Source organism: Apteryx mantelli, chromosome 1, assembly GCF_036417845.1.
Source record: "Apteryx mantelli isolate bAptMan1 chromosome 1, bAptMan1.hap1, whole genome shotgun sequence".
Taxonomy (NCBI): Eukaryota; Metazoa; Chordata; class Aves; order Apterygiformes; family Apterygidae; genus Apteryx; species Apteryx mantelli.
In genome coordinates, this window is record NC_089978.1 from 133,465,665 (window position 1) to 133,491,916 (window position 26,252).

At 43.6% G+C, this 26,252-nt stretch overlaps 1 protein-coding gene across 1 annotated transcript in view; it reads right to left on the bottom strand.

The window, feature by feature from the left end:
- Positions 1–2,721: 2,721 nt before the first annotated feature.
- Positions 2,722–26,252, bottom strand: part of SPAG17 (sperm associated antigen 17) — a 124,755-nt gene continuing 101,224 nt past the window's right edge. Inside the window, exons 38-48 of the mRNA XM_013958151.2 lie at positions 25,729–25,831; positions 25,242–25,295; positions 22,556–22,658; positions 21,822–21,918; positions 20,448–20,552; positions 18,196–18,356; positions 17,556–17,725; positions 8,130–8,190; positions 6,905–7,049; positions 5,548–5,685; positions 2,722–3,201 (exon numbers count right to left, since the gene is read on the bottom strand). Coding sequence (XP_013813605.2) covers positions 5,549–5,685; positions 6,905–7,049; positions 8,130–8,190; positions 17,556–17,725; positions 18,196–18,356; positions 20,448–20,552; positions 21,822–21,918; positions 22,556–22,658; positions 25,242–25,295; positions 25,729–25,831 — 1,136 coding nt within the window. The 3' untranslated portion in view covers positions 2,722–3,201; position 5,548. The remainder of the gene's footprint in view (positions 3,202–5,547; positions 5,686–6,904; positions 7,050–8,129; positions 8,191–17,555; positions 17,726–18,195; positions 18,357–20,447; positions 20,553–21,821; positions 21,919–22,555; positions 22,659–25,241; positions 25,296–25,728; positions 25,832–26,252) is intronic.

The following is a 26,252-nucleotide window of genomic DNA, read 5'->3' on the forward strand; positions in this document are numbered from 1 at the left end:
TGAAGACTGGGGTGACATTGGCTTTCTTCCAGTCCTCGGGCACCTCTCCTGTTCTCCATGACCTTTCAAAGATGATGGAGAGTGGCTTAGCAATAATGTCCGCCAGCTCCCTCATCACTCGTGGGTGCATCCCATCAGGGCCCATGGATTTGTGGGTGTCAAGTTTGCTTAAATGATCTCTAACCCACTCCTCCACCAAGGGAAAGTCTTCCTCTCTCCAGACTTTCTCTCTTGCCTCCAGGGTCTGGGGTTCCTGAGGGCTGGCCTGACCAGTAAAGACTGAAGCAAAGAAGGCATTCAGTAACTCTGCCTTCTCTGCATCCTTCGTCACCAGGGCACCCACCCCATTCAGCAAAGGGCCCACATTTTCCCTAGTCTTCCTCTTGCTGCTGATGTATTTGAAGAAGCCCTTCTTGTTGTCCTTGACATCTCTAGCCAGATTTAATTCCAAACGGGCCTTAGCCTTCCTCGTCGCATCCCTGCATACTCTGACAACATTCCTATATTCATCCCAAGTGGCCTGTCCCCCTTTCCACTTTCTGTAGACTTCCTTCTTCTGGTTGAGTTTTGCCAGGAGCTCCTTGCTCATCCATGCAGGTCTCCTACCTCCTTTGCTTGACTTCCTACTCATAGGGATGCACCGCTCTTGAGCCTGGAGGAAGTGATATTTGAATATTAACCAACTCTCTTGAACACTCCTTCCTTCCAGGGCCCTCACCCATGGGATTCCTCCAAGTAGGTCCCTGAAGAGGACAAAGTTTGCTCTCCTGAAGTCCAGGGTTGCGATCCTACTTGGTGCCCTGCTGCCTCCTCGCAGGATCCTGAACTCCACCATCTCATGGTCACTGCAGCCAAGGCAGCCCCCAACCTTCACATCTTCCACCAGTCCTTCTTTGTTTGTTAGTACGAGGTCCAGCAGCACACCTCTCCTTGTTGGCTCCTCCACCACCTGGGTCAAGAAGTTGTCACCAATGCTCTGCAGGAACCTCCAGGACTGTTTGTGCCTAGCTGTGTTGTCTTTCCAGCAGATATCGGGGTGGTTGAAGTCCCCCATGAGAACCAGGGCCTGGGATCGTGAGGCTACTTCCAGCTGTCTGTAGAAGGCCTCATCAACTTCCTCATCCTGATCAGGTGGCCTGTAGTAAACACCCACAACAGTGTCACCTCTATTAGCCTGCCCTTTGATCCTTACCCATAAGCTCTCGACTCGCTCTTCATCCACCCCTAGGCACAGCTCAATACATTCCAGTTGCTCTCTCACATAAAGAGCAACTCCACCACCTCGCTTTCCTGGCCTGTCTTTCCTAAAAAGCACGTAGCCATCCATGACAGCACTCCAGTCATGCGAGCTATCCCACCATGTCTCTGTAATGGCAATGAGATCATGGCCCTGCGACCGCACAGATATCTCTAGTTCTTCCTGTTTGTTCCCCAAGCTGCGTGCATTGGTGTACAGACATTTCAGGGAGGTGATCGAGCATGCAGGTTTCCCAGGAGGGCTAAAAGAGGGTCCTCCATAGCCACATCCCATGCGCACTTCCCTGGCTGCATTCACCTGTTGGAGGCATCCTGACTTGAGCAGTCTTTTGCCAGCTACCCTGTCACTATAACTCTCCCCTTCCCCCATCTTTCCTAGTTTAAAGCCCGTATCAAGTTTGGCACTGCTTCTTATGGTGTTTTCCAGCAGGTGAGTAGAGTTAAAATCATGTCTGCAACTGCATATCTGCTGATATGCATTTTCTTGAGCTGGCCTTCAACCTTGGTTAATAGGTCAAATCTTCTGACTCAAAGAAAGAGCTGAGAGATGATAGTTATGTTTGGCAGTGCACCAGTGCAGTGCCAAACACTATGGAGAAGGACTTGGGAGTTCTGGTGGACAACAAGTTAACCATTAACCAGCAATGTGCCCTTGTGGCCAAGGAGGCCAATGGTATCCTGGGGTGCATTAGGAATCACAGAATCACAGAATCACTGAGGTTGGAAGGGACCTCTGGAGATCATCTAGTCCAACCCCCCTGCTCAAGCAGGGTCACCTAGAGCACACTGCACAGGATTGCATCCAGGCGGGTTTTGAATATCTCCAGAGAAGGAGACTCCACAACCTCTCTGGGCAACCTGTTCCAGTGCTCTGTCACCCTCACAGTGAAAAAGTTTTTCCTCATGTTAAGATGGAAGTGTCTGTGTTTCAGTTTGTGCCCACTGCCTCGTGCTTGGAGAACAGAAGGCTGAGAGGAGATCTTATCAACGTGTACAAGTATCTGAAGGGAGGGTGTCGAGAGGATGGGGCCAGACTCTTTTCAGTGGTGTCCAGCGACAGGACACGAGGCAACGGGCACAAACTGAAACACAGGAACTTCCATCTGACCATGAGGAAAAACTTCTTTACTGTGAGGGTGACAGAGCACTGAACAGGTTTCCCGGGGAGGTTATGGGGTCTCCTTCTCTGGAGATATTCAAAACCTGCCTGGATGTGATCCTGTGCAACATGCTCTAGGTGACCCTGCTTGAGCAGGGGGTTGGACTAGATGATCTCTAGAGGTCCCTTCCAACCTGAACCATTCTGTGATTCTGTGAAGAGGATAAAAATGGAATCCCTCAATGTCATTAATGTCACCGGTGCCAGAGGAATCCCCCAAGGGTCCTCTCTGTCCAGTGCAACATTGTGTACTCACAACCCCCATCTTGTGTCTGCAGCTAATTAAAGGTAGGTGAACAGTCTGTAGACAGAAGGTTAAACCTATGATTGTGAAAGCAAACAGGAATTTAGGATCAGTAATACTTGTTACAGTTTTTTTTTCTCCAAGAGTCACAGCTGACTCTAATGAAAACTGCTACATGCTCAGTCCTGAAAACAGGTGTCGAGTGCCTCAGCATGGGTTATAGTTATCTAACTCCTCTTTAAAAACAGTACAAACCTATCAGGAGTCATTCAGCACTCTTCTAAAGTGCAGAGTATCAAACACTGGGATTGAGATACAACAGTATCTCCACTGCTGTGTTTCAGGCAGCCCCATCAGAAGTCAGAATGTAGTGCAACTTCTGGATCACCTTTCTCATTAATAGGGGACAGACAAAATATTTATTCATGTTAATTTGATTAAATGAAAAAGACTATATGGGGATGTTTTCACAGAAACATTCAACTACAATTCAGGTATTTCAGTACTGATGATCTTTACATCATTCTTCCAGGGCTCTGACCTGTAATGGAAGAGCAGAGAAAATTAACATGAAAGGAAAGAAAAATAAATTACCTTTGTACAGGTATTGAAGCAAACCCCGTAATTATGTTGGGATTCTTTGTAAGCATTTTGTGAGCACTGTGATTGCTAGGACTCACTTCCATAGAACTGGCCTATACTGCCGCTGTTAGAAGGGAACAACATGAAGTAGGGTTCTCACATGACCTTAAGCTAGAGTAAGAATTTGTTTTTATTTCATAAATTAATTGGAATAAAAATTATGACCATGAGTTCAGGATGGGCACTCTACTTGGAAATACTGAAGGTTTTCATGGGCAGCTTCCTATGCAGTACTTCATTATGGGCATATGAAGACAAACTTTGAGAAATGTTTTAAATATAAATGAAAAATAATATCACTAAGTTTTGTCAAGTAGTGATTTTTTGTTTGTTGGCCTCTACTAGGGCATGGGGCTAATTTGCGACCAGCTCTAATATTGCAGGGAAGTTTCTAGGTCTCACTGGTGAGACCCATATTGGCTTTAGTGATAATCACTTCGAAAAGCCATATGAACTTAAAAAGCTGCCCCATGCCTCTGCTAAGAATCTCTTAACTGTTTCTAGTCTGGATGGCTGAACTAAACCGTTTAACTGAATGTGGGACTTAACCTAGGAACATCAGTATTTCACATTTGTGACTCTAAATCAACCTGTTCAGAGCTTCTTGATGTGTTTGAGATGGACATGTTTTTGAGCATGTTACTAAAATGAGGTTTTGTTGGGAAGAATGTTCATAGAGGCATTTGGTTCAGTTACTTGGGTAGCATGGGGTAGCTGTAACCAGCTTTGGTAGGAATTATCAAGCCGTCCTTAAAAAGACTTTGTCAGAATAGAAGGGAGATGTGGTGGTGCTAATGGCAACTAGGAGAGCAGTCCTCATGATCAGCTAGATCCGTGAGCCAGGGGGGAAGAGAAGACTGTGTTAGTTTCTTTCTGTCCGAAGCTTTTAATGGGAGATGATACTCTGATTAGAATTTCCAGTACTTAAGACTAGGCAGGAAAAAATAGATTGGTGTATACCTGGTGTGCAGAGATAATCCATCAGCTGTATATTAGTGCAAGGCTGTAGTGGGCTGATTGGGGAAAGCAAGGTGCCTCACTGAAATGTGAACTCACTATGTGAGTACTTCTATTCCGCTTCAACACAAAATGAGAGAAGTTTGCCTAAATTGCCTTCACTGATGAGCTTCAGGCTGTAAGCCCCTAAACTGGAAGACATTAAATTCACTGCTCTTCCTAGACTACAGTTGTCTGTTACCCTTTCCAATGTAGAGGTTTATCCCCAAAGTAAGGAGAAGCTATTTAGACAAGAACAAAGTGCTATGTTTGAAGTACTCTGGGCAGTCCTAGAGCAGATGCAGCAGAGGTGTGTGTGTCTGTGAAGTTTCTTTTGAGAACTGACTGATGGGGGTCTCTCTTCTTTTTCTCTAGAGGAGAGGAAATGCAGTACAGCTGGGATTTCTGCACTGACTCCCTTGATAACATTGCAGACTCACAGATATTGGAGTTGAAAGAAAAAGCTGTCAGTATTACAGATATGAGACAAATGGAGACTCTGAGCTGAGCAGAGAAGAAACATTAGCATCCATAGGGTTCCTATTTATGAACTGTCACCGCTGGTTGTATTGTAGAGTGCCTGAATTGATGCGGGTGGGGTCCACCAGCCTACTGTTAAACATATTGGTTGGTGTTTTGAGGAGAAATTCCCCAATGAGGCTCTCCTGTTGGTAGGGAAGATGAGTCACCTCTCCTTATCCAGAGCCTGCTTCTCTTGGGGTACAGAAAGGTGCTGCATGGAACTGTGTGTGCAGAGGGCTGTGCATGCTGGACCTTGTCATGTTATGTTTGCTCCATCTCTCTGCAAGTCTCCTGTTCCTTATTTGACTGGGTGTCAGTGTCAAGGAGTCAGCAGTAAGACTTGGCTTTAAAAAGTGAAAAGTGTTAAGAAGAGACTAGTTTATTAGGGCTTGACTATAATAAATCCAGCCTCCTGCTGCCAGGAGGCTCAATGAGGCATTTAATGTGGAGGCAGTAAGTGAAGGATTTGGAATAGGACTGAGGGCTTCTGCTGTGAGTACCTCCACTGGGCTGAGCAGTTGTAACAACCTGTAAATATCTTGCAATGAGTCCTTTTGTTACTGTAATCCAGTGCTCTCCTTTTTTTGTCTCAGATTGTGTGTGTGCATGTGCAATCACTTTCATGTCAGTAGTATAGGGTTTGCTGATCATGCGGATCAGAAGGCAAGAGGAGGTAAAACAGCGGTGATTTTAACTTACGGCAGGTATTGTTACATGCAGTACTTACGTTAACTAGAAAGCTTTTCGGGTAGTATAATCTGGAACTGGGCCTTGGGGATTGTAGAAATCAGCCGGACTGTTGCTGCCATCCCACCCTGGGGGTATCCTTGTGGGCGGTGCTCATAAATGTCATTGGTTAACACAGGTGAATATTAGATTAAGGATCTAACCATTTCTGTACATTTAATATGACTAAACAAATATCTGTGGAAGCTGGAATGAATTCTGGAAATGAGACTGTGAAAGGACTTGAATCTCAACTACTGACTTCAGCTCAAAGAATACAGGCCAAGTAAAATATTAAGGAAGGGGAAGATGCACATGTTTTGAGGCTGGGTCTACAAGTGTGTGACTGAGGACTGGGTGAGTGGGAATGGAGCAGGGACTGTTTTTGCTGCTATGGCACTAGTCCTTGTCTAGTCCAGTTTAGTAGAGATGATTGTCAGCAAAGACTTCTTTGTGTCACTACAGAGTAAATTAGGAGAGTTTCAATGCAACTTCTTGCATATAGAGCATATAGAGCCCCAGTGCAGTTGTAGTTTACTATCCCTATGGTCGGTTTCAAATGATCCTGAATCCCTTCTTTGGTAAGGGTGGGCCTTCCCAAGAGCGAGAGTTTCTGGCATGGCAGTAAGAGATGTGTATGGATGCACCTTGCCTTATTACTTATTTTATAGCTTTCCAGAAGACCTCCTCTTCCAGGCTTTAATCAGTAAATTTGCTTAAAGGAGAAACAGAACTTCACCCCCTCCATCTCCTCTAAACTTGCCCTTAAGAAATGAACCTTCAACTGTACCTGAAAAATAGTAATTACAACTGCTGGAGTACAAGGAAAAGAAAAATAATAGTTCGTGATTTTTGCTATTTTCTTTTACTGTACCTCTGTTGCCAGTTAAACAACTAAAAGGCCACTGAGCAATAACCCACACTGGGCTAATTTCTACTCAGACAGAGTCTGCAGAAACAGGGATAGTCTCTTGTCTTTCCTTTTGTATCCACAATGATATGATTTTGTTTCTGATGAAGTTGTCCTATCAGGTACCACCATAGGTTCAAAACCTATAAACAGAAAATCTTATAAAGGATTTCTATCAATGGGGAGAAAAGAAGGAATTCCTATCCTTTTTTTCATTTATTTCCTAAAAGCCACATCTTTCTGGGCTTCCCACCCCTTCTTTTCAATACCTTGTCACTCTGATCTAAATTGTTTTTGGGTCAAATCTTAAATTCTCCACTGTTGTGCTCTGTGTTTCCAAAAAGGACAGTAAAGCTTGCCTGCATCAGAAATGATGCTTAGGACTCCTGAAAGGTGGACGGTCCCTAGGACTGATGCTATTGAGGGGGTGGGGGGATTCAAAGGATATTTGCCCTCACAGGAAGGAGAAGTGTCTCTGCTTCTGTTAATATTTCAATATGATGGGAAATTTCTTCAAGGCCATCAGTATTTTCCCCTCCAATTGCCATTGCAAAAATCTCTATCTCCAGTTCAACTTGCAAACCTGCTGCCACCTAGGAGAGACAGAGGATTGCCCACAAGTAAGATGCATGTTTTATACATAGCCTCCTTCAGCAGTGCTCCCAGCTGGTTCTTGTTCTACCTTGTCTGATGAAAGTAAAGACTTAGTATCCTGCACACATCACTGCTCTTGCCAATTACTCAGTGACTGTGTCACTAGAAGGGTCTGTGCAAAACAGTATTTCTTCACATTGCAGTTTGCTTTCAAACTGCCAGATATTTTTTTGCCCCTTCTCATTATTTCCCCTTAAATTTCCTTTTAGGTTCCAGAAGGAAAGGGAGAATTGAGAAAGCTGGAAGACAATCAGAAAAAGAACAAAGAGGTAGGAAGAAAAGAGAGATAAAAAAGGGATGGATGTGTGGAGAGAAAAAGAGAACTGCAAGTGTTGGATTGTGGCTGGGGCTCTGGACTAGGAGATTTAACTTGTATTCTGGTGACTCTCCTTGTACAAGTCATTGCTTCTTGATTCCATGCCTGTAAAATTGTGCTCAGATACAGCAGGCCGGTGAAGAGCAAAACGACAAACTGAATAAAGGCAGAAAGCATCAAAGCTTCATACTTAATGGGACAATTTCATGTGCAATGGTGCTTGTGCTAGATAAAAGACTTAAGGTGAAGCAAGCAGAAGCAGCATGCAGGAAAACAAATGACAGAGGCGAGAGTTTACTAGGTTCAGTTCTTAGAGATATCTAGACAGAGAGATGAAGTCCAGGCATGACATAAAGAGCAGATATAAAATACCTAAACCCTGGGAAAAATCAAAGGTGGTGGTAGAGTATCCTGTTTGTATCAAAAAAGCTCTCCTTAACCTCAGTGCTTGACCTGCTGCCTTCCACTGAGCTTAAGATGTTCATCCCTCTGCGTTCTGGGACAGGATCTGAGACTTGCTGCACCGTGTGCTTGCTCAAAGGCAGCAGAAGGATAGCAAAAGGCAGCCATGGCTTCAAATGTGCTTTAAACAGCTCATACTCTGGCCAGCTCTATTCCCAGACAGCTGGTGAGGGAGCATCTCTGGATGGCCTGAAGGCTGTATGACTCTAGCATAATACAAAGGATCTTCTGTATAACTTACAGGTCCTGGTGTGTATATCACTCTCAGTCCTGTGTGTGGAGGTGGTTGCTTCACCTGAAATCTGTCAGAAAGAGAAGATTATCAGTTTGCCAGGAACCACTCCAGGCAGACAGGTGAAACTGCTGGGAAGTAGGGTATCTGGTCTTCCTGTGCTTGTGTAACTGACAGCAGAGTTTTTTAGCTCATCCTTCCCATCACAATGTACACTTGGTTATGGCAGTATTCCTGGGCTTCTAGCCAAGGCGCCATTCAAACAGTTTAGAACAAAAAAAGCAGTATATTAATGAGTCAAAGTCTCCAAAGAGCTCGTTATGCTGAGTCCTTACAACAGAATATGAAACACCTGCATTCTAAGTCTGCATACACAAAGGAAACTGAAGTATAAATTCCATTTCTCCAGCAAACTTGTGTGTGTGCACATCCAGAAGTCGTTAATGGTCTATTTAATGTGCTGTGATATGATTCTACTGCAGAAGGCATGATACTGATATAAATTTCTTGTAAACAAGTCTCTTCAGTTTAACTGTACCCACTAAGGCAATAGTTTCACTTCATTCCTCTTTGATGGATTCACAACTGTGCAGTCCTTTTCTAGTGTGCATGTGAAATACCACTGCTGAAGATCATTGTGATGGGACATCACCTCCCTGCTTAAACACCAGAATGCAAATACGTGCATTCTGTTGTGGCTCTGGCCTGTGGAAAAAAAATCACTGTTAAGATCTCTCAAAAGCATTAGAGCAAATATGACCTCTACTTTTGCATGGTTCTGGACTTTACTGTACGATTTTTACTTCCACCTGAAGAACAGCTACCAGCAAGCGCTCACACAAAAAGCTGTTAAAAGAAATGAGGGAGAACAGGCATTTTCAGTATATGGCTCAATGCTATGGAAAGTTCTGGCAGAATTACAAAAAGGCTGTCAGAGTTGCTGCAATTTCTGTGGAGTGCTGGCTGTTACAAGAAACTGGACTTAATTTTTGTCAAGGTGTCATGACAAGTTAAGGCTATGATGTGGACCGTTTGGAAGGCACTTAGTTAACTATTGACCCTGTCACAGAAAAGCTCAACTTCAGCATGAAGTAGGCATGTCTCATGTCTGAGCTCCCTTGCCCTCCACCCTGCCATCAGCATGTTCTGCTGTCACTCAGCAGCTAGGCATACAGCTCTCTTCTCAAAGCATCTGGTAAAAGGCTTCAAAGGATAAGCTGAATTTCTAAGAATGACAGAAAGCATCACAGGATTCTTGATACCCAGAGCCTCTGTGACTCTCCTTATTTGTTGATGGAGAACATAGTGATGGTATTTGAGTGTCTACATATCAGGCTCTGGCATAAATCTAAAGAATGTACAACGCATGTATCTTGAGCTGCAGGATATTGATATGTGACCTACTACCTTAAAACTTCACAAGCAGGCACCATGATACTGAAATGTGCATTAAAGAAGAACCCCCTCTCTTAAGGGCACTTGGCCCTATAACCTTCCTTAGAGGCCACATCTCTGATTAAAAAAAAAAAAAAAAAAAAAATCTCTGTGCCATTAATCCTGATGGATGGAGTTGTACAATAGTCTCTCTGATGGTCCTGAACAGATTTCTGAAGTGCCTTGTTGGATAAGTACTCACAAGAGACCATGATGATTCCAACTGGATAAATTTCCTGCGAGTTCCTCTTTTGATGATAACTGTTGGTGACAACTTCTTGACACAGGTGGTGGAGGAGCCAACAAGGAGAGGTGCGCTGCTGGACCTCGTACTAACAAACAAAGAAGGACTGGTGGAAGATGTGAAGGTTGGGGGCTGCCTTGGCTGCAGTGACCATGAGATGGTGGAGTTCAGGATCCTGCGAGGAGGCAGCAGGGCACCAAGTAGGATCGCAACCCTGGACTTCAGGAGAGCAAACTTTGTCCTCTTCAGGGACCTACTTGGAGGAATCCCATGGGTGAGGGCCCTGGAAGGAAGGAGTGTTCAAGAGAGTTGGTTAATATTCAAACATCACTTCCTCCAAGCTCAAGAGCGGTGCATCCCTATGAGTAGGAAGTCAAGCAAAGGAGGTAGGAGACCTGCATGGATGAGCAAGGAGCTCCTGGCAAAACTCAACCAGAAGAAGGAAGTCTACAGAAAGTGGAAAGGGGGACAGGCCACTTGGGATGAATATAGGAATGTTGTCAGAGTATGCAGGGATGCGACGAGGAAGGCTAAGGCCCGTTTGGAATTAAATCTGGCTAGAGATGTCAAGGACAACAAGAAGGGCTTCTTCAAATACATCAGCAGCAAGAGGAAGACTAGGGAAAATGTGGGCCCTTTGCTGAATGGGGTGGGTGCCCTGGTGACGAAGGATGCGGAGAAGGCAGAATTACTGAATGCCTTCTTTGCTTCAGTCTTTACTGGTCAGGCCAGCCCTCAGGAACCCCAGACCCTGGAGGCAAGAGAGAAAGTCTGGAGAGAGGAAGACTTTCCCTTGGTGGAGGAGGAGTGGGTTAGAGATCATTTAAGCAAACTTGACACCCACAAATCCATGGGCCCTGATGGGATGCACCCACGAGTGCTGAGGGAGCTGGCGGACATTATTGCTAAGCCACTCTCCATCATCTTTGAAAGGTCATGGAGAACAGGAGAGGTGCCCGAGGACTGGAAGAAAGCCAATGTCACCCCAGTCTTTAAAAAGGGCAAGAAGGAGGACCCAGGGAACTACAGGCCAGTCAGCCTCACCTCCATCCCTGGAAAGGTGATGGAGCAGCTCATCCTGGAAGCCATCTCCACGCATGTGGAGGAAAAGAAGGTGATCAGGAGTAGTCAGCATGGCTTCACCAAGGGGAAATCATGCCTAACCAATCTGATAGCCTTCTATGATGGAATGACTGGCTGGGTAGATGAGGGGAGAGCAGTGGATGTTGTCTACCTAGACTTCAGCAAGGCTTTTGACACTGTCTCCCATAGCATCCTCATAGACAAGCTCAGGAAGTGTGGGTTAGATGAGTGGACAGTGAGGTGGATTGAGAACTGGCTGAATGGCAGAGCTCAGAGAGTTGTGCTCAGTGGCACAGAGTCTAGTTGGAGGCCTGTAGCTAGCGGTGTCCCCCAGGGGTCAGTCCTGGGTCCAGTCTTGTTCAACTTCTTCATCAATGACCTGGATGAAGGCACAGAGTGCACCCTCAGCAAGTTTGCTGACGATACAAAACTGGGAGGAGTGGCCGATACCCCAGAGGGCTGTGCTGCCATTCAAAGAGACTTGGACAGGCTGGAGAGGTGGGCAGAGAGGAACCTCATGAAATTCAACAAAGGCAAGTGCAGGGTCCTGCACCTGGGGAGGAATAACCCCATGCAGCAGTACAGGTTGGGGGTTGACCTGCTGGAAAGCAGCTCTGCTGAGAAGGACCTGGGAGTGCTGGTGGACACCAAGTTAAGTATGAGGCAGCAATGTGCCCTTGTGGCCAAGAAGGCCAATGGTATCCTGGGCTGCATCAGAAAGAGTGTTGCCAGCAGGTCAAGGGAGGTGATTCTCCCCCTCTACTCAGCCCTGGTGAGGCCACATCTGGAGTACTGCGTCCAGTTCTGGGCTCCCCAGTACAAGAGGGATGTGGCACTACTGGAGCAAGTCCAGCGAAGGGCCACAAAGATGATTAGGGGACTGGAGCATCTCTCTTATGAGGAAAGGCTGCGAGAGCTGGGCCTGTTTAGCTTGGAGAAGAGAAGGCTGAGAGGAGATCTTATCAATGTGTACAAGTATCTGAAGGGAGGGTGTCGAGAGGATGGGGCCAGACTCTTTTCAGTGGTGCCGAGCGACAGGACGCGAGGCAATGGGCACAAACTGAAACACAGACACTTCCATCTTAACATGAGGAAAAACTTTTTCACTGTGAGGGTGACAGAGCACTGGAACAGGTTGCCCCGAGAGGTGGTGGAGTCTCCTTCTCTGGAGATATTCAAAACGCGCCTGGATGCAATCCTGTGCAATGTGCTCTAGGTGACCCTGCTTGAGCAGGGGGGTTGGACTAGATGATCTCCAGAGGTCCCTTCCAACCTCAGTGATTCTGTGATTCTGTGATTCTGTGATTCTGTTATTTCAGGAGGAGGAACAAGTATCAAACTTAAATGTTTTGTATATTTTTCATTCCAGAACTGAGGTACCATGTTAAAGGGATGCTGTGAGTGCTGAGGTAGGATCACTGTGACATTTCTCTTTACCCTCCTTTCAAAGAGGAAATCAGGAACTGCAGGTTACCTGCATCCAGAAGAGGAAAGTCTGGCAGGTGCCTGCTTATGTGATGAGTGCTCTAAAGAAACATACAGCACCTAGGAACTGCAGCACATCAGGGCCATGAGACTTGCACACTTGAAGCATAAGAATCACAGAATTGCAGAATGGTTCAGGTTGGAAGGGATCTCTCGAGATCATCTAGTCCAACCCCCTGCTCAAGCAGGGTCACCTAGAGCATGTTGCACAGGATCACATCCAGGCAGGTTTTGAATATCTCCAGAGAAGGAGACCCCATAACCTCCCTGGGAAACCTGTTCAGTGCTCTGTCACCCTCACAGTAAAGAAGTTTTTCCTCATGGTCAGATGGAAGTTCCTGTGTTTCAGTTTGTGCCCACTGCCTCGTGTCCTGTCACTGGACACCACTGAAAAGAGTCTGGCCCCATCCTCTTGACACCCTCCCTTCAGATACTTGTACACGTTACTAAGATCTCCTCTCAGCCTTCTCTTCTCCAAGCTAAACAGGCCCAGCTCTCTCAGCCTTTCCTCATAGGAGACATGCTCCAGTCCCCTAATCATCTCTGTAGCCCTTCGCTGGACTTGCTCCAGTAGTGCCACATCCCTCTTGTACTGGGGAGCCCAGAACTGGACACAGTACTCCAGATGTGGCCTCACCAGGGCTGAGTAGAGGGGGAGGATCCCCCTCCCTGCACCTGCTGGCAACACTCTTCCTGATGCACCCCAGGATACCACTGGCCTCCTTGGCCACAAGGGCACATTGCTGGCTTGTTGTCAACTTGTCCACCAGCACTCCCTTCTCCACAGAGCTCTTTCCAGCAGGTCAGCCCCCAACCTGCACTGGTGCATGGGGTTATTCCTCCCCAGGTGCAGGACCCTGCACTTGCCTTTGTTGAACTTCATGAGGTTCCTCTCTGCCCACCTCTCCAGCCTGTCCAGGTCTCTCTGAAGGGCAGCACAGCCTTCTGGGGTATCAGCCACTCCTCCCAGTTTTGTATCATCAGCAAAGTTGCTGAGGGTGCACTCTGTCCCTTCATCCAGGTCATTGATGAAGAAGTTGAACAAGACTGGACCCAGGACTGACCCCTGGGGGACACCGCTAGCTACAGGCCTCCAACTAGACTCTGTGCCACTGAGCACAACTCTCTGAGCTCTGCCATTCAGCCAGTTCTCAATCCACCTCGCTGTCCACTCATCTAACCCACACTTCCTGAGCTTGTCTATGAGGATGTTATGGGAGACAGTGTCAAAAGCCTTGCTGAAGTCAAGGTGGACGACATCCACTGCTTGCCCCTCATCTACCCAGCCACTCAGTCCATCATAGAGGGCTATCAGCTTGGTTAAGCATGATTTCCCCTTGGTGAAGCCATGCTGGCTACTCCTGATCACCTTCTGATCCTTCATATGCTTAGAGATGACATCCAGGATGCGCTGTTCCATCACCTTTCCAGGAATGGAGGTGAGGCTGACTGACCTGCAGTTCCCTGGGTCCTCCTTCTTGCCCTTTTTGAAGACTGGGGTGACACTGGCTTTCTTCCAGTCCTCAGGCACCTCTCCTGTTCTCCATGACCTTTCAAAGATGATGGAGAGTGGCTTAGCAATAATGTCCGCCAGCTCCCTCATCACTCGTGGGTGCATCCCATCAGGGCCCATGGATTTGTGGGTGTCAAGTTTGCTTAAATGATCTCTAACCCACTCCTCCTTGACCAAGGGAAAGTCTTCCTCTCTCTAGACTTTCTCTCTTGCCTCCAGGGTCTGGGGTTCCTGAGGGCTGGCCTGAGCAGTAAAGACTGAAGCAAAGAAGGCATTCAGTAACTCTGCCTTCTCTGCATCCTTCATCACCAGGGCAGCCACCCCATTCAGCAGCGGGCCCACATTTTCCCTAGTCTTCCTCTTGCTGCTGATGTATTTGAAGAAGCCCTTCTTGCTGTCCTTGACATCTCTCGCCAGATTTAATTCCAAACGGGCCTTAGCCTTCCTCGTCGCATCCCTGCATACGTCTGACAACGTTCCTCTATTCCTCCCAAGTGGCCTGTCCCTTTTTCCACATTCTGTACACTTCCTTCTTCTGGTTGAGTTTTGCCAGGAGCTCCTTGCTCAGCCATGCAGCTCTCCTGCCCTCTTTGCTTGACTTCCTACTCACAGGGATGCACCGATCTTGAGCTTGGAGGAAGTGATGCTTGAATATTAACCAGCTCTCTTGGACCCCCCTTCCTTCTAGGGCCCTAACCCATGGGATTCCTCCAAGTAGGTCCCTGAAGAGGACAAAGTTTGCTCTCCTCAAGTCCAGGGTTGCGATCCTACTTAGTGCCCTGCTTCCTCCTCACAGGATCCTCAACTCCACCATCTCATGGTCACTGCAGCCAAAGCTGCCCCCGACCTTCACATCTTCCACCAGTCCTTCTTTGTTTGTTAGTACGAGGTCCAGCAGCACACCTCTCCTTGTTGGCTCCTCCACCACCTGTGTCAAGAAGTTGTCACCAATGCTCTGCAGGAACCTCCAGGACTGTTTGTGCCTAGCTGTGTTGTCTTTCCAGCAGATATCGGGGTGGTTGAAGTCCCCCATGAGAACCAGGGCCTGGGATCGTGAGGCTACTTCCAGCTGTCTGTAGAAGGCCTCATCGACTTCCTCATCCTGATCAGGTGGCCTGCAGTAAACACCCACAACAGTGTCCCCCATGCTAGCCTGCCCTTTAATCCTTACCCATAAGCTCTCGACTCGCTCTTCAGCCACCCCTAGGCACAGCTCAGTACATTCCAGTTGCTCTCTCACCTAAAGAGCAACTCCACCACCTCGCTTACCTGGCCTGTCTTTCCTAAAAAGCACGTAGCCATCCATGACAGCATTCCAGTCACGTGAGCTATCCCACCATGTCTCTGTAATTGCAATGAGATCATGGCCCTGCGACCGCATACAGATCTCTAATTCTTCCTGTGTTCCCACAAGGCACAGGGTCTGTTGGCCCAGTTGCTTCCCTTGAAGCCATGCCTAGCTCCTCCTCAGCCTGGAGGGCACTAAACCTGTTCCTCAATTGCAAGTCTTCAGGAAGAGTAAGAGCCTTTCTCCTCCTACGAGAAGTGACCAGTTTCCAGCCACCTTCTACAGTGTTATGATGTCCCGTTTCACACAGCACAGAACCCTCTGGCACCTCCACTGCTGTAGGGGGTTGGGACTCCTGGAGCTGTATGGTCTCTGAGAATACCCTGTCTATTTCTCGCTCATCTTCTCGGGTGCTACGCCGCCTACTGACTTCCTCCTGTAACTCCTTTACCTGATGACATAACTTGTCAACAACAGTGCACCTTCTGCAGGAGAGCTGACTGTCAGCCCAGGCCTCACGGAGAGGCCCCAAGCACTCCCTGCAACCTGAGACCTCTAGAGCTGCATCTGCTGTCAGAGGGTCTTGTCTAGGTCGAAGCCTCTGATACAGCTACTCCAGCAGCTACTGGGGAATGTGCTCTGCAGCATGTCATGACCATATCTGAGGAAGCGTACACTACTAGGATTGGAAACAAAGGTGCCTTTTTGTGCACTGCTGTGCAAACTGTTGCATCTGTTCGCTGCCTTTGTTAGCTGCGCTCTCAAGAATGTTTAATATCCTTACTGTTTTCCTTAACCAGTGCTAATGCAACCAGAAAGCTAAGAACTGTGGTCACCAGTGCTAAGAGGAGGAACCAGTTCTTGAAAGACCTAGACCAACATGACAGCAGGAAGTTTATTTCCATGCTTTCAGTTAGGCTCCCTCTCCTGTGACCTGTGGGCTTAGCAGGAGAAAGGCCTGTACAACTGGAATAGTCCAAGCATGACCTACTCTTAAGTTTCTGGGAGAACAGTGTACAACTGTCCATCAGCACAAATGGCTGAGATGATAGATAGATAGATAGTTTAACAGTTAACTGAAAGTGGCTGTTTAGACCTAAGAACCTCTCCAGTTGCAGGAGGTAATTGAGGCTAAGTGGGAGAGAGAGGCTGATGTTGGAAAATTTCAGCTAGCATAGCTTGCTTGGAGCTCAGGAATTTAGAAAGGAAATATTCTTCTTTTTTTGTCTTTGAGGATTTTGACCATTTCCCTTGTAGTAAAAATGTCAGCTGCAGCCATCTAAAATGAAAACTTGCCACCAAGCACTGCAATTCTTGAAACCAGTTGGTGAGATTGCAGCTATTCAGATGAAGCCATTTTGAAGTGACAAATTTTAGGTGGAAGCCCCAAAACTGTAATAACTCAAAGACCATTACTGCAGTCTGTCCTGTAAGCTAAAAGCCAAAATACGCATAGCAAAGCTAAGACAAATGCTGTGGAGAAAACTGAATGGGAGGAACATGCTTTGCCCCCTTTACTGTTACATGTATGGCATGTAGGAAGACAAGGGTCATAAAGACACCTGCCTGGATACTGCTGAACTTAATAAAAACACTGAAACAGTGCTAGTGCAGGAGTACCTAGTGAATGAACATATATGCAGTCACTCAAACGGGGAACTTCAGCACAGAAAAAAGAGCAGTCATAAGCATCTTTTACTGTATTTGTATGATCTCTAAATTCCAGCTGGGTAGATCCACCAATAATTTCCTTTGCTTTGTCATACAATGCAAGAGACAACTTGCTGGACTGCAGACCTAAAATGGCCCTGTCCTCAGTACATTGGAACACAGTGCAGAGCTATCACCCACTGGTAGGGCATGACACTAAGGGAAATGTGTTTATAAGTAAATGCTTTATTTCAACCTCGTCCTCTGTCTGCTCCCAGTTTCATCACTGAAACTGTTTTTCAGTGCAGCCAAAGCCATGTGGCTGGCTGACTGCAGCTGCCCCGATTTAGACTGTCAGACTTGCAGCACCCAGCAGCATTCCCCAAAGCCAAATGTAATATCAGTTACCATGAAAGAGTTCAGTCCCCGAACCTGAGAACTTCAATAATAACCAGTAAGTCACCTACTATAGGCCAGGACCATGCATACGGGACCTACTGTTCCTTACTACTTTCCATCTATCTTCCTAACACTATTAATATGCAAAGCTAATAATATGCAAAAAATGCTAAGTATTTCTAATATTATCTTCTCTGAATCTAGTCTATCATTATCGAATGATTCCAAATATAAAAATACCATTTGTTATCTCTTACTAATCAAATCAGAAGGCTGATAATTAACAAGCAATGCATATTTGGACAGTCGAAAAACAAGTTCCTGAGAATCTGAACCAACCTTGAGAAGTTCACCCCAACATTCTTCAGGATCACAGTGGCAGTGTAGGTGCAGCCTTCCTTCAGTACGCCAAATGTCACATTAGGTGGAATGAGATGGAATGCGCTAAGATGCTGTTTTGTTGTTGCAAGAGAAGATGTGTTGACTTTTCCCCCAACAGGATCATCTACCTTTGCAAATAAAATTAGACAATAAATTTGGTGGCTTAAGTCAGCTTCCGAATAAGCAGTACCCAGATAATACTTGTTACTTTTCCTACATTTGACTCTACTCATCCTGAAGCTATTACAAAAAGGCACACTAATTTGAGTAAAAAAATGAAGAGGCAAAGCTAACTACTTTTGGTATTGTCTGCCAATTTATACTAGCATGAGTTTTTGGACATACTGAGCCATTCAGGTGTCTCGGAGGAACTGAGGATGTGCTCTCTTTTGGAAATCAGGGCTTTCATGTGGGTACCTGGTACAGAACTCTGCTTTCAGCATACAACAGCCAATCATTTTATACATAAATTGCAAGCGCTATTGTTCACTGAACAGATTCAGAATGCTTTCCAATATTGATGCAGAGTGAAGGAGTGTCCAGTATCTCTGCAAAAGAGATGACTGAGAGGATATTAACTAAAAAGTTATAATTTTACTTTTTTATTTGGTATGGAGTCTGGCTTGCTCCCCTGGAGAGACGGTGGTAATTCCCCTTTCTCTTTTCTTGGCTGCCTTGCAGCATTCACCAGCAGATTCTGAATTTTAGGTTGAAAGGATGTCTTGTGTGATCTTGTAGCCTTGTTCAGGTAGGCTGCTGCTGCAAAAAGAAAAGATTTCCAAAAGCATGAAAAACCAAGTATCAAAGTCAGCTCAATCCTGAAGTTCTTCTTCAAATAAACCTTTCATTTACTAAAACAGTTTGATTAGCACAAGAACAGCAGGAGGGATGTCATTTTTATGTAACAAAACAATTTAGGGGAAAGATGATCATTTCAGCTAGCGTAGCTTGCTTGGAGCTCAGGAATTTAGAAAGGAAATAGTTTTCTTTTTTTTTGTCTTTGGGGCTTTAACACTAAAAGTAATCAAAATTGAACCAATAAGTAAAAAATGTACTATAATTAGTAAAACTAATTAGTTGAAGACATTACAGTGAAAACCAACAATGAAGGTATAAAATCCTATGAAAGTGATTAAAAACAGAAGAGGAGGTACAAAAACTCCAAGCATTAAAATCAAACCCGAGAACATTACTATTCCAAAGGCATGTCTACACTGCACAGTGGTCAGTGATGCAGAAATGGCCAGGTTGGTCAAGCCAAATTTGTACATCCATGCAGTAACAAATTCTTGCCCAGGCCCCAAAGCAGGACACCTGTGTCAGCACAAGGCCATAATCAATTCATAGACCCTGTCTCTGAGCAGGACTTATTGGCTTGAGAGCAACAATACATGGATGAGTCTGCATGCTTCTGATTCTGGAGCTAAAACAGTCTTAGCTACCTTGTCATCTCTGATCTGTGCCCCACTGTATAATGTAGGTAGACTGAGCATAAGGATTACCAGAGCAACTAGTTACTACACAATGTAACTGCTGTTTTGAAGAATCGGATCTAAACTTCCTTTGCTTGACAGCTTAAGACACATATAACTTACTGTAAAAGCTGTAAAGTCTGATAATCTCTGAAGGGAAAACACAAGACAACAATGGTGGCTGTCTTCTCACCAAGGGTCAATCTCTAGATCAATATTTTGTACTGAAGAGAATTGTTGGGGGTTTTTTTCAGTTTGAACTGTAGGCAGTTGAGTGTAGGTACTGTCTAGCTGGCATTGTGTTATCTGGTCAGTTAGTCATTTTGAGGAGGCAGAAATATAATTTGAGAGTAGGTTCTTCTCTAGATTCCTTCTCTCAGCAAGTACTTATTTCCAAACAACAGAACTGTAGGTTGTAGAGGGAGAGGGGCCTCCCATCTGACAATAAATGGCCCAAGGCTTATAAAAATGCTGAGCATGGATGTAGTGGAGAAAGCATACTAGCATTTGTTGTTTTGCCTGAAGGTAAGCAATCTTTATGCTTTGACATTAGAAGTTTGTGTAGTTTTAGAATCTCTCTCTCACACACACACACACAGACACACACACACACACAAAACTGCTTTTCCTTTTGTTACCTACCCTGTGGCTCTGGAAGTACAAATTAGTGGGTCTGCCCTGAGGTCTAGCGAGTATGCATAAATAACAGGGGAAGCTTAGGAGGTTTTAATGCAACTGTTGTTGCAGAGACCTACTACTAAGAAAGGATGCTAGTGGGTGGTGGGAGGGAAAGGAAGTGGGGAAGGGAAGCTGTAACTGTGAGATGCAGATAGATTTTGCAAGCGTGCACTGCCAAGACTCAGCTAGTGTGGCATTATGTGGGAGCGAAAGCTTGGGTCTAATTAAAGCAGACTGGTGACTGTCCAGTGGTGATCATCCAAGACTGTTACCACAAGCAGACCAATAAACAGAGAGAACAACAGTAGACACAGCAAGGAAAGCAAAACTGACTGAGGATGTTTAAATGGCAAAGACCATTTAAGCGCAACAAACTCCTTTTCTGTAGTCTTGTGTTACCAGCCTTAATGAGCAGGAAAAATTGGCTCATGCAAATTTTTAGCAGAGGAATTATTTCTTGGCTGTGTCTCCAATTCTACAATCCCCGTGTTGTTATAACAGTCTGCTAGGGTGAGCAGAGACTGTCTCCCATTATTTTTATAGCAGACTGCTCTCTCCCTTTCTACCAGTCTTGCATTTAGATGTATTCAGAATGCTGAACAGAATAACTGGCTTTAAATTTCTATTGTAGATATTTTGTCAAGTTTTAAGAAAATAGAAATTAACCTGCTCCAAACTACATTCTGGAAGGCAGCTTTACCTTTTGTGGAGTGACTGCTGGGACCTTCACTTTGGTGTGAATGAGTCTGTAGCAGAAAACTGGGTGAAGGTGAGGAATCGCTCATGGTATTGAGATATTCAGATGCTAAAGGAAAAACAATGGTATACATTGACAAGCGTTTGTCATGATCATCATCGTTTTCATAAACACATGAAAAAAACCCACAGTATTTGGCACTTCATTTTAGACAACTTTTGAAAGCTCTCTACGTAATCACCAAAGACTACTGTTAAATCCTGCATGTGTCATTTTGCTTCACTGGGCAACAGGGATCAAAAATGCATACTATATTTGTGATAATTCATTTCTTGTTCTTTGGTGAACTGAGAAGTAAGCCCAAAACGTCTAACAGACAATCCAACATAGGTCTTCTGGTGACAGTAAAATGAGGAAATATGGGAATAAGCAAGGGTCTGATAGAACCCTCTGGAGGACTGCTTTCCTAATATGATTCTTTGCTGTGTATGGCAGGATACTTTTAATCTCACTATGTCATTTCAGTAACTTGTCAGGGCTGTTTTTCAAATAGAACTGAAGTATTCCTCTCCTCAGTGCTCTAAGGCTCAAACCTCAGATGGTTCATACTTTCACTGTTTACCCTTATCCACTCACTGCTTTCTCCCCCTTCAGTCCTTCTTACTGTATCCTCCAAACTGTTCTCACTCTGCATGCTTCCTATTCTATTTCCCTTCTACCACTTTCCCCAAGCTGCTCCCTTCCCATTTCAAAATTTTTTCCATCTCCCAGCTGTTCCCTGATACTATTCTTTCTCCAAATGTGGTTTCCTCATCCACCCCAGGCTACTGTTTACTCTTGAACATTTTGTATCCATTTACCTCCTCATTCATAACCTAATTCTTTGGCTTTGTATCCAAAACCTATGGTTCTTCCTCATTCAGTCAAATATACAAAGACTCCTTTAACACACTAAACATAGAAGTCTCATAGAACACATTTATATTAGTGAATTAAACAGGAACATTCCCAGGCACTGAAACACAATAATTTATACTGTTAAATTGTTAGAACACTGGCATGATACTGACCTGTGCCAACTAGCAGTCTCCCCACAGACACTGTGAGGCACAAGAGCCTGGGCCAGGGATAAGGCCACCCTGTGTTGGGAGATTGAATTTACCAGCACAGGCACAGCCTGTTCCATGCTGCTGGGTATGTTTTATTTATCAGAATAGATGTAGCCAGTGTGGTCCAAGCAGTTCATGTGTCAAAATGCCTGGGAATACATAGTGTCAGATAATTTTAAGATTAAATTTTACTGCAATATGAAATGAGACAACTGAAAAAAACAATGAAGACGATACTGAAATAACCAGACATTAGAGCTCAAATTACCTCTTATGGGGTTTTTGATCATCTGTAAAGGCAGATTCCCATTTTCTTTTGTTAGAACTGGAGAAAGTTCCTTAGACAATGCTTCCACATCAGGAAACTAAAGAAAAATAAGAAACAGGGCTTAGGTCTTCCAAGCAGGCACATGTACTGCCACTGAAAATGGCAATAATATTAGAATCGATTCTGTGATTCTAATAAGCAAACACACACACTCAAAAAAGGGTGCAAAGGAAAGAAACAAGCAGAACCAAAGTGGTAACAATAAAACTGATATACATAATTATTCCTCAGATTCTGAAGTATATTTTTTAGTATGCTTTAGACATTCACAGCGTTGATCAGACTGTGAGGCCTGATTACAGGAATGTTCCCAAGGCCAGCTTTAATGCGGGAGGGTTAGCCTTCTGGATTCCCTCTCTAGTTAATAGAGAGAAGTTTTCCAGCTGCGGGTCAAAACACCCAAGGTTCAGCTTCTGCTCTGCATCAGGCTCTCTCCAGACTTTACAAAAGGAATCTAGAGAGTCTGACTTCAGTAAACACATACCCTTGCCAAGATATATTTTCTTTGATAAAGGCATATAATTCCCAGTGTTTATTCTGTCACAGTTGTCCTCTGTAATGGTTTCTTGAGATAATAAATTGAGGCTGAAATGTAAACCCACAACTGGCTTTGTGGGACTATGACAGAAATTACCCGAACTAACACAAACTCATCCAGTTTTGAGCTCCATTACCTTTTTCAGAAGAAATTCCTTGCCAAATTCTGACTCAAAATATGGAGGAATTATTTTGTTTCTTAGTGCTATTAAGCACTTCTTTCCTTCATCAAGTTCCTTCCTAAGAAAGTTTTACCATTGTTGGTAAGGAGAAGAAAGAAAAAAACATTATAACTAAATTCACCCTGTTTTTCAGTATTATGTCTGAAATAACAAGGAATGTAAGCAATAAAGGCAAGTTGCACTTTTTTTCTATATAATTCAATTCGCATTGAATTATATTCTTGTAATTGGCAGTGTTCTCAGTGCTACTAATGTGAGAAGGCAAAGGAGAGACAGGACCATCTATTAACTCCTATGCTATGAGGTTTGGGTAGCAAGTTGAAATTTGTATGCATAGTCTTGTCTTCAGCTGCTAGAGTCTTGAGGCTCACCACAAGAAGTATAAAGCCTTGTACCTGAGAAAGAGGTGGGAAAGAGTAAGATGAAAATAGCAGGCAGATTAAGAACAAGCTGGCCCGGCATGCAGAGACAGACTCCTCTTTAGATACTGATTTATGGAGGGTCTGATCAAAATGCATACAAACTGTGGATGGGCTCCTATAAAGAGCTCCTCCTCAAAACTTGCTCTGGTTCTCTAGATCTTGTTGAACATGTCTGAGACTGCCAATAGTGTCTTTCCAACCTTCAAACAAGCTTCTAAATCTGAGAATCACTATTTTAGATGCACTGTGACTGCTAAAATTTGTAATACAAAGTGAATCTAAATTTCCTATTTTTTTCACAGAGAAACTTGGTGGCTCTGTGGGTACCCAGAAATCTGTCCAAATTCCTGAAGATAAGATTCACCAGAGTGCTCTCATAATCGTTGTTCAAACTGGGAAAGACTGGTTATGGTTTCAGCTTGATTTAGACCAGTTTTATACTAATACTATAGTTTCATTGACTTGCAAGATCTAATAAGAGCTATGAACTCCTCACTCTTTTGATCATAGTGAGAGTTTTGACACTGACTTCAGAGCCAGGATTGCACACTGTGTTCTTGGGTGGTGTATACCCAGATATATACATTTAAAGTTATTCTTTATGTAATATGCAAAACAATGTAAAATGTTGTTTTAAAATATAAATCTGAAATTATAAATCTAAAAGGTTTTTTTTTTTTAATGTAAGCCTGTTATAAAGTAACTAAAAAGTAGTTCTGGTACTACAGAAGACAATTTAGCTTTCAATTGCTATTTAACCTTCACAAAAATATGAAAGAAAAAGCAAAAGTCTCCAACTGTAATATTAGTTCATTACTATTTCAAGTTATTCTGTATATTCTGACAAACAGTGACTGACCTATATAACTTTCAATACAATTATTTAAGTTAATTGTGAATTCATGGATATAACTGATCTTTCTCTTTGTTAATTCTTGTTCATATATTAGTTTTTCTGTTTCAACATCAATTAAATGCATATTTTTTAATTCTTTAAACAGTCATGTTTGTGCAAACCAAGCAATTCACAGTTCTGTCAGATTCACAAAACGCTTTCCTCCAGAACTGAAAATGACAATGGTTTCAAAGTATAATGCTTAATTTAAGTTTTTGTGTGGCACCTGTCCCCTGTCTGATTGATAGATTGTGAAACGTACATTTTCAGTGACATGTGCCATTTCAAATACTTTTTCTTTATATATTTTCTCAAACTTGTCAAACAGCTTCACCATTCATCAGAGAGAGATAAAGGACAATTTCTGAAAAACTTGAGAGAAAGTAAAATAAAGGAGGCTAGAATTAAAGCTGAGGTTCTGCCTTACATACAACTTTCACTGCTACAAAGATTTTTATATTTTTATATACATACATATATACACATATATACACACACTTCTTTCTGTAAAAGCATTTATAATCTGAAGCTTTTAGCACATGCCTCAGAAGTTCAATGGGAGAGAAATATTTTATAAACAGGAAATTGAGATATAGGCAATTTCCAAAGTAGAACATTCAAACATGGCAAAATAGACCTTGTTTTAGTAAGCCATTGATTTTTTTTTAAGATGGACCTCACAGACATGCTTGAAGATGGGTCTACCAGCTGTCCACATTTTCTACCTTCTAAAATGCCCTTCCTCTTCCTTATAAGCTCTTGGGCAATGCAGCTTCTTTTCCAAGATGGAAACTGTCAATGTGTTCTGCACTGTTTACTGAAATCCACAATAAATTTTTGTAAGTGTGGTCCAGCCCCAGGACTTGCACCTGGTCCAGCCAATTTTGTGTATCTTATCTGCCTTTGAAGCATCATCACATGACTGACATATATGTTTAGGGTCCTATTTAGACTTCTCATGCTAAAAATTCAACTGGGATATTTAGAATACCAGATTCTTAACCTGAAGCATCAACATTTGAAAATATTGATGTATTATTTTCCACACTGGTGGCACAGTCAGAAAACAGAGCACAGGATTTCTGACTTCAGCCTTGTTTTAATGAGCAGAAGTTACAACTACCTTCCTAAGTTTTGACAAAATAAGAGTTAAACCATTCATTCAGTGTTTCTATTGCAGAGAACATCCCATTATTTGCAACTGAACCAGAAGAACACTACCCAAGATCTAGTGAAAGCAGTAGCAGTCTTCCAACAATCATTCCAGACTTGAATTGGCTCTTAAAAGAATTAACTTTAACTTTCTGTCGTACTAATACTGTACCTGTGTTCTTCTAGTCTGCTCGGCCACTTAGACACTGTTGTTAGTCCTTCTGTGCTGAATGAGCAGTAAAGGAAAAAAGTAATGAAAATGAGAAAAGCTTCATAATATTTTATAAGCCCCAAAATATTTACAAGATAACCCTGGAACGAAAACTACTTATGAAAGTAGGTTATATTAATATCTTTAATGACTTCTGACTTGGACTCATATATTTTGCAACAAAACTGTTCATGCACATCTGTATTTTTCTCATATTGTTCAACCAAAAAAACCAACAACCCTCAAACCCTTTTTCCAACAAACTTTAAAGTATCTTTGAGATAAGGAGAGAGAGGCACAGAGAGACAAAATAATCATAGGGAAAACTAGTGAACTATTGTGAAATGTATCTAGAGATCTAGGTCCTTGTTCTTAATGACAGTCAGCAAAGTACCATCCATCCTCTGCATTATTTACATTTACATCTGTTCTCACTGGACTGTCCTACCTGAATGTCTGCCAGTTGTCCTTTGGTTGCTTAGAGATTGTCTTCCCTGTGGGGCACTGGAACTGAGAAGCCACGGCCTGTTCATATAACTCAGCTATATGAACTGTAAGGTAAAGGCAGATGATTAATACTGAATACGCATGTTCAGTTAAGCACTGGTAAGTGTTAAGAATAATAAAAACAGAAGGACATATTTTTAATGCATTTTTCTGTCACTTGATTAAAAGCTAGAGTTTAAAAATGGTAAAGATATAAATAGTCTTTATTAATTGGATCTCCATATTTTTAATTAAATTAAAGATTTATTGCTAGGGTAGCACAGCAGAGCCAATGAAAGAGAGAACTGGACTCTTCTCAGGTTTAAGGACAATCAGCCCAATTGTGAGGAAGGCCAACTACAGACTCTTCATTACTGTGAGGTGAGAGGCAGAAAGAACATTCCAAAATCAAATGTAGAACATCAACAGATAGGAAATTAATTCAATTCAATAGAAAAAAAAAACAGAAGCAAATTAAATACATAT